The sequence below is a fragment of the Pararge aegeria genome, chromosome 10, assembly GCF_905163445.1.
Source record: "Pararge aegeria chromosome 10, ilParAegt1.1, whole genome shotgun sequence".
NCBI lineage: Eukaryota > Metazoa > Arthropoda > Insecta > Lepidoptera > Nymphalidae > Pararge > Pararge aegeria.
The window spans coordinates 9,666,169-9,675,358 of NC_053189.1; the positions used below are offsets into that span (position 1 = coordinate 9,666,169).

Here is a 9,190-nt window from a genome sequence, read left to right on the forward strand (position 1 = left end):
TATGGTTTAGACTGATACGTATATAATAGAAATATGGCTATTTGCTAGCTTTGAAACTAGAGCTCGTTAGAAATCCATTGAATAAATTGTATGGGAAAAACATGAAGCTAACGACTCTACATTCTGCTGCCAGGGTGTGGACGTAATTGTGGTGTTTTCTAATTATATTAAAAAGGCTATTTTAAAAACTGGATGGTAAATAAAAAAAACATAATTTTGTGGGCTTACTTGAAGTAGACCTGTATAAGTACTTTGGAATAGTCAATAAAAAAACTATCTATTTTTAGCGTCTCTACCGACGGCTTGGAAGGAAGAAGAAGGCGACACGATACGCAGCAGTTGCTGCTTTCCGACATTTTGTATGGCTCTTTAATCTATCCGTAGTACTCAGTACTCCTTCTTAATGCTTAATAATAATAATTGTTATATTACTGAGTAATAATTCTTTACCACCAAACTTAGTTATGCGCATTGGTAATTTGGGACCAGTTCGAAACATATTAAGTAAAAACATATTTGGTATTTCTTAATTAAGGAACTTATGATATTTCTTTTCAGTTTTTTTGTATACCACTTTTAGTTTTCTAATAATATAACATATCCAATCTTTGGGTAACCTAAAATTACATTGCGCATGGGTGCAAACCCAAGATCGTAAGAGTAGTTGGTTGGACTTTCCTTGGTGACAAACTTTTTAAAAATGGGGTTGAAAGGTTGGCTAAATATGAATGTATCGATATTCACCGTGGCTAGCATCCCTAATTAATCTAACTGTAACGATAATTTACTTGCCATAATCACATTAATTTAAAATTATATATCGGTAATGGTAGATAGATTTGCTAAGACTGTAATTAAAACTGTTGATTGGCAGGAAAATGATACATTAGATAATAATAGGTCTTAAAACTTGTTTTACGTAAACATTCGGATCAGAATTGTCAAACTGTTCAGTTGTTTGTTTAATCAAGCTGGTGTAGTCAGTTTTTCTCTTCAACGATTGACCCATATCCGATTTAAGACACACAGACATCCCATAATGAAGACCAATTTGTCATATAACTGTCTGGCACCTCATTTATTAAATTTACGCATTGCCGGCTGTTTTTATATTGATCGGGGGTCGCCAAAATTGCACAAAATTTTTCACTTATGCTTCATGGGTGTTACTATTTCATGCATGCTTCTTTTTACCGCACAGCAGGCCATTAAAGTTTTTAAGGTACCCAGGCACTTTTATTAATATTTTAACTGATTATATAGTATAGGAACTGGGTTTTTTAAGTTTCGATGTTATTTAGTATCAGCCACATTTCTTAAGACTTTGTCCGGCTTTGGGATTTTTTATTCCAGAGATTCCAGATACATACAACTCCGTCGGGGGAGACGAAGTATTCATGTAGGGCAAGCTAGCTACCCACTTAAAACTGTGACCATCTATAATTAGCTTAGATGTGAGAATAAGGGATGCACCTGCGTATTTACCGCACTCCCACCTAGTTTTGACCCACCATGGCAGATCCCATCGAAGGCTGGTCGTCGCGGCTCTGGAATATCAAAGTCCAGCTCTTAAGTCCAAGGCTCAATTAAACATCACAAGTCTAAGAAAAATCGTCGCTTAAATTCAATTAAAGATTAAGGACAAAGTTTTGTAGACCAATTTCGTGAAAAGGGTACCTACCTAATTTATTTGTTTTAACTATTACTAGGTAAGGGATGATATGGATAAAGTTATGGAGACAATGTTTTTATTCCTCACCCATACCGATTCGATTTACAAGCAAGCTGTGACCTTGTTAAGAGCGAAAGAAATTCAGGAACTATTGGATATCATGAAAGGTAATTTTTGATAATAATAATAATAATTTTTCACACAAAACGAAAACGACGAAGTAAGTAGTAGTAGAAAGAGCTTTTTGTGACAGAGCTCATCCGGGGAAGTATTGTTGCAATTGCAAAGCATTGTTGTAATGCTGTGTTCCGTTCTGAAGGTCGTGATTGCCACTTGAGATCAGGTGCGCTATCTGCTTGGTCCGTCAATTATTACTACTACTAATGGTTCAATTACAAAATACATATTAGGCTGGAACAGTTAAAATATACTTACCTGAACCAAGATCTTGCAATACCAAAGATAAGTAGGCACTTACTTACACTGACTTCAGATAACTTTTCTGAGGAATCAGGTTCACTATAAGACCATGAACTGATTATAGTTTCTGACTGAGGCATTATCTATACTAATATATAAATCTATAGAGTTTTTTACGGTTGTTCCGTTAAAACTATTAAATTATACATCCGATTGAATTGAAATTTGCATCCATGTAGAGGATACACTGACTTAATGGATAGGCTAACTTTTTTATAAGTGTTAAATCTCCGAAGTGTATAGCGGAGGCGTTAATGATTAGAAAAAAATCATAAAAAACTAAATTTTGAATTTTAACTCTATTAGACATGAAATTTGGACAGAATTTTTTTGGGCTATGTTACAAGCAAACAAGAATGTATTGAATGAAGTTTAAATCACAAAATCGGTTACGGGGGTGCTAATGAAAAAAAATGAAAATTTTATACTAAAATTCCCACAGACTTAAAATTTAATAAAAGTTTCATGTTTGTTAAACTAACGTCACTTACTATTAGATTTCGAAAAATTTTAGCCCTAGAGGAGATTGTGGAGGCGTTGAAATTATTTATATAATTATAATTGTTGATAACATCCTAAAGGTTTTTATAGTAATAAATGATGGACCAAGCTGTGGTAACCTAATGGTTAGTGAAAAACCATAATTTGTTACATAAGCAGGGGAACACTTTGAATGTCATTCAAGGAACACATCCTATGAAATGACACCCTTCGGACCGGAACGCAGCTTAGCAGCTTAAATAGGCATGGGGGTAGTGGGGACTTCCCTGGACAAGCTTGGCCACATAATGCTTTAATAGGTACTACTACTAAAACTTGAAGTCCGGAAGAGTCTACGTAAGATTTGCAGTCAATGATTGCAACTATCTATAATTTCCAAATAATACTGGTTGCCTCTGGAAGTAGGAGGGACATCTATAGCGCTAAAACACATATCTATATATATATATATAGTTTATACTTTTATATATATATATAAAAGTACTGCAATGATCGGGCATAAATTTTAGCATGATATACGAGTATAATACGCATCAAGGATTGTTTTTATCTATTTTTCTCAACCATTAAATCACAATGTGCCACAGCGAAGCGTGGCAGGGTACAATTAGTTTGTTTATGTAAATGTATAATAAAACGTTTAAAAAACAGTACTTAATATATAATTATAATAATTGTGCATTTAAAATTATTTAAGTATGATTTTTGTTCAGGTCCATTGTTCAACCAAGGAGAGCCTGACCACGAAAAATATTTCCAAGAAACAGCACGCCACGGAAAACTTCTTCTGCAAGCTGACAACTATATGGCTTTATGTACTTGTTTCCTTTGGGTTCTATATCCATTTATCCTACACGTCCAAGGAAAATTAGTGGAGTTCGCAATCTGGCTACCGTATGACGCCAACGTAGATCCGAAGTAAGACTTTCGTAAATATTAAAAAAAAATATCAGTAAATATTGTTTAGAAGCCGGCGCTAGTGCGGAAGTGCATGGTATACCATAAACATAAATAATACAATAATACACACCAGAACTTCCAAAGTACGCTCTCAGAGTGATATGATAATGCAAAAAAATTGAAGGTTACATCGTATATATAGTTTGCAAATGCAACGGTATTTAGACAGACTACCCACTTACTAGCTATATAAATATTATCAAAAGTTTTATTATTATATATATTACCCACTTTATCAAAATTACCGCAACAAGTGTTTCCCACCTACATTAAAAATAAAACACCGGCAACGAAATTTTAATTAAGATTAACTAAAACCTACTAACGTGTAAAGGTACTCGTAGAAGAAAACAATTTTGTTAAGCTGGAGTAAATTAAAATAACCTTTATCATCGTTTAAGTAGTACCGCAAAAATTGTTTGCATTAATATGATATTTAACAAATTACAGTTTCTACCTGACGACATTGTATGTATGGATTTTAACTTCTTGGTTGGCGTTTTGTAACACAACAATTGACGTAACAGTTGCTTTTTTCTTGGCACAATGTAAAACACAACTTTCCATACTCAGGTAAGTACTTTAGTTTTACATAGATAGTCAATAATATAAAGTTCAGGAAATTTTCCTCTCTCAACTACTGCCAAGATTGGTAAATTCAGCAGTAAATTAAATATTACTTTTTATTGAAATAATGATAAAAATCAATTATGATAACAATAGATATGCTCGCCGAGTCTTAACTCTTGAACTTAAATATGATACAAAGCTGCCACAAAAGATGACAGCAATCATCTGTCAACAAACAATAATTTTGGAACAGCTATAATCTGTTACATCAGCAATAATCAGCTACAGCTACGCCTATAATCTGGTACAGAAAAATTAACCATTTTCAAGCCTGTTACGGTTACCACCATCTGCAAAATCCGCCTTAAAAAAACTCTGAGCAGCCTCGTCGCTCAGTCTCTACAGGTTTTAAATCATAGAACACGCTGTTCCAATGCGTATGCTTGCCCGGCAGACGGCAGTACCAAAAGTGTATCACAAAATATTTTTTTTTTCAGAAATAACCTTATCTTTTTCGTTGAGAGGAGCAAAAAAGAATGTTCAGTCACAAAGGAAGGTTTTGCAGATGTTGTGCGCATACGCTTTGAAAATATAGTAAAACACCACGTACAAATTATATAGTAAGTTGTATTAGTGGGTGGTGGAGAATGAAGTTGTCTATTTAGGTTATTTGTTCACTGGCTGACCTCAGATCAACTTTCGGAACGCTCTAACGTTAAGTTAGTATTGCCTAACTGTTCGATTCTAGCCCATATTTTTTCTTTTGTTTATAAAGATGTTTGAACTTTCAAATATACTTAATAACTTAATGTTATTGATTTAAAACAGTAACTTCAATTTGCACCCCTTAGTATAATCTGAAACGATAAGGAAGATTAACACAATTGCACCTAATTTTATTATTATGTTGTATTTTTAGCTTTACAAGAAAAATTCAAGAAATATTTGGTATTGTCCTGGCATATCAGTTCTTAATTAGTGGTTGGATCATATGTACTTCTGTTTATAGAATGGTTGACGTAAGTTTCTACATTGTAATATACTAGATTACCCTGACATTAGACTTTAAAAAAAACCTGATAACCTAACCTTCCTCAGTAAAAGGGCTGTAAAACGTTTCAAACATAACTTGAACTATTTAAATTGAAATATCGAAATATTATACATGTTATTTCTTTTAAGTAATACACAAGAGCAATATACCTATGGCATTAATCGCAAGGAGCTGCGAAACAAAGAAACGACTAGATAACCACAGCTCCTTGTTAGGGTTCCGAACCCAAAGGGTAATACGTATGTCTGTCTGTCGATCTATCACCAGGCTTCATCTCATGAACCGTGATAGTTAGACAGTTGAAATTTTCACATATTTATGTTGCCACTGTAAAAACAAATACTAAAAACTGAATAAAATAAATATCGAAGAGGTTCACATACAACAGACATGATAATGGTACGGAACCCTTCGTGCACGAATCCGACTCGCACTTGGGCGGTTTTTGTGTGTTGTTTCAAGCTTATGATTAGTATTTTAGTTGAAAGTGCTAAATCGCACATAGGTAATCCCTTAATCTTTAACGTTGCAGACAGATCCAGCTTCGGTCCAATGTTGGTCAATGGTTTTATATATTTGTTGCATTCTCATGCAAGCATCCTTGTACTGCTACTACGGTAATGAAGTCACTTATGAGGTACATTAAGCTCTCAAACGAGATACCTAGTTTTGCTGTGATAATATTATGTCCCGCATGCCTATATAGTTATATACTCAATTCACCCATGACAAACACAGTTGCACCTAGGGTTGCCTACACCTCGGGTTGGTTTGTCTACTGTAAAAAAGAGTATTGTACCTACTCTATTTCACGTACGTGAAGACTGAATATTCCAGTCGAGCATAGTCATATTCCAAAAATGTTGCTTTACATTGTAAATATTTTGGCATCCCTAAGCCAAACGCTGCCTTTGCTGTAAGCAGCTACCATTAGTCGCTTGACCATAAAGCTTTTTAAATGTTTGAGTCATACTACAATTCTTTTAAAAATGATGGAAAGTTTATATATAAAAAAACCTTTTTTTTCTTCCATTACAAGTTAGCCCTCGACTACAATCTCACCTGCTTGTGCGTGATGATACAGTCTAAGATGGTAACGGGCCAACCTGTTAGGGGTATAGCAGTTATAATAAACCCTTACCGCTTAAAGGTTTCTATGTTATACCATTACAAGTTAGCCCTTGACTGCAATCTCACCTGATGATAAGTTATGGTACAGTCTAAGACGGTAAATGGCTAACCTGTTAGGGTTATAGCAGTTATAATAAACCGCTACCACTTAGCTTTCTATGCGAAATCGTACCGGAACGCTAAATCGCTTAGCGGAACGTCTTTGTCGATAAGGTGGTAACCCTACCAGATAAATAATAAGTTCCAAAAATAATAATTAATGTACTTTTTATTTGCCCTCCTTGAAACCAAATATACTCTACACCTCATTTAAATGCTGGCAACCCTCGTTGTACTATTGACCTTCCTTAATGTAGTACAAAAGAAAAACAAAGAAAACCTATTTCGACCACAATACATACATACATACAGACATAACTTGCTTTGTAGGTACCAATGTCGATAAATATTCTGTAACGGAATCGATCGCTTATAAGCTTTATATATTTATTCGACAGGCTTTACAATCTACAGTAGCCTAAATGAAAGTACTTGATGCCTAAAAATCTAATCAAAAAGCTCTTACTTGAAATTTCAGAGTCAAAAACTTATGGAATCCGCTTATTTTATGGACTGGTTAGACACCCCACTCGAACATCGATATAACCTCATTTTTTTCATGGAAAGAGCGAAGAAACCTATTGTACCTCTTGCAGGGTTCATAATTCCACTTTCTAATGATACATTTGTTTCGGTAAGTTTATAACTACATTAAAAAATCGGTAATGTGAAGGATATATTTTTATTAAAACAAATTTAAGAAAAAAGGCTTTTTTATGCGATTCTCACTAATAAGTAGTTTACAATATCTTTTTTAGTTATAGACACGTAGGTAAGAAAAATGGAGTTGTAATGGATTGTATTGAAATTACTTGTTATAATTAAAATAGGTACATACTATCATATTAAATATAATTTTTATTACAGATTGTCAGAAGTTCTTACTCATTTTATGCTCTTTTGAGGAACACCGGGAAAAAGTAAAAGAATCCTGAATTAAGAAACTCACCTACTTAGTATCTAGTACCCACCTACTAATCAACTAGAAACACGAAGTTAAGAACTGAATATAGGTATTTAAAATTACTAAAAAATCACAGCTATTTAACGTTAAAACTTAAGTTACCTCACCTTCTACATAACAAGATTTCTAAGAACCCGGACTTAAATCGGTTGTTCCAGTGGCAGAGCATTTTATAATCCCCTTATAATCTTTATTAATAAGTTGCACAATAAATTTCTTAGGTAGGTACTTATACTTAGTTGTTTTATTTCCTACCTATAATAAAAACTTCCTATCCCTATCCTATTCAATTTTGCCAATAATAATTATTAAGCATAGGATACAGTATCTCAGTATAATAATAAATAACAATAATAATAATAAATATACTACGACAATACACACCTCGCCATCAAGCCCACAAGTAAGCGTAGCTTGTGTTATGGGTACTACGATTAGTGTTGAATATTTTTATGAATAATATACATAAAATACTTATAATATACAGATAAACACCCAGACACTGAAAAACATTCATGTTCATCACACAAACATTATCCAGTCGTGGGAATCGAACCCACGGCCTTTGACTCAGAAAGCAGGGTCGCTGCAAACTGCGCCAATGGGCCGTATAGTATTTATCATCAGTATCAATAAAAATAATTTTCGTTTAAAATTGCTAAGCTATCAGTTTCTCAGTTTTGTGTTTTCAATACCAAACTCAATAATCTTTAGATAAGGAACAATGCATATTTATAATACAGATTATCATCAGCATATCAACCCATTACCGGCCCACTATAGGGCATGGGCCTCCTTCCATAAAGAGATGGAGAAGGGACCTCCTCATGTCTGCGGCCATGACACTCGGCGAGCGTTTTCGCGGGATATCATATTTTTACATATAATTTCCAATAATCGTATCAACAAAACCTTTAACTGCTGCAACAATAATATATATTTTATAAATAGTACACTCTTTCCCAATATAAGGCAGCACTGACCTCGCCAGACTAGAAATTAACATAAGCGTACTATTGAAATCATTTGATTCTGACTATTTTTGTTTTACGCTGATAGCGATGGTGTTAGGTGTAGGTTCTCGGAACTAACGATAGTGATGCTACAGTTTAAAAAAATCGATAACAGTATAAGACTGTTGCTATTAAAAGTATTGAATTACTTTTTACTACTACTTTTTTACCTACTTCAAAAAGGAGGAGGTTATAAATGCAGATGTTTATATATTTTTTATCTTTGCTAGGGCATAACTTCGTCATATATAGCAGGATTTATGTGATTATTATTTCGTTCGAAACGAATTTATTCCGAAATAGTTCCATTTAAGTTTCATATTGATTTGATGATGAGTTTTAGTACCTTAAAGCATTATTTCATATAATGCATTACGTATTGGTGGGAGGTGTCGGCTGCTGCGTAGAAACCAATTAGAGGCATGGTTTTAATATAATTGCAATACTATTATAGGTTGTTCCACATTCATCCTAGACTGTATCAACACTTACCACCAGGTGAGATTTTAGTCTAGAGCTAAAATTTAAAAAAAAATTGTTCTATCATTCAATATAAATAAATTATTTATCACTCGTTAGTGAGCTATGAGACCACAGACTAATAGACAGACAAACCTTTATTACTTCTTCTTTTTTTGGCTTTTTTGACTTTTAGGTGTGCCAACCTTTATTACTAAACCACCCATAAAATACAGATGAGCAACAATCACCACAGACCTCAAACTAGTGTTGCCCAAATGCAAGAA

The 9,190-nt window shown here is 33.8% G+C and overlaps 1 protein-coding gene across 1 annotated transcript; it reads left to right on the forward strand.

The window, feature by feature from the left end:
• Positions 1 to 1,039: 1,039 nt before the first annotated feature.
• On the forward strand, positions 1,040 to 7,465 carry LOC120626819 (odorant receptor 94b-like). The gene is made up of 9 exons (XM_039894573.1): positions 1,040 to 1,222; positions 1,710 to 1,839; positions 3,367 to 3,571; positions 4,064 to 4,186; positions 4,681 to 4,803; positions 5,103 to 5,206; positions 5,774 to 5,874; positions 6,946 to 7,101; positions 7,335 to 7,465. The coding sequence occupies exons 1-9, from the start codon at positions 1,040 to 1,042 to the stop codon at positions 7,389 to 7,391; spliced, it is 1,182 nt and encodes a 393-aa protein (XP_039750507.1). The 3' UTR covers positions 7,392 to 7,465.
• The last annotated feature ends 1,725 nt before the right edge of the window (positions 7,466 to 9,190 follow it).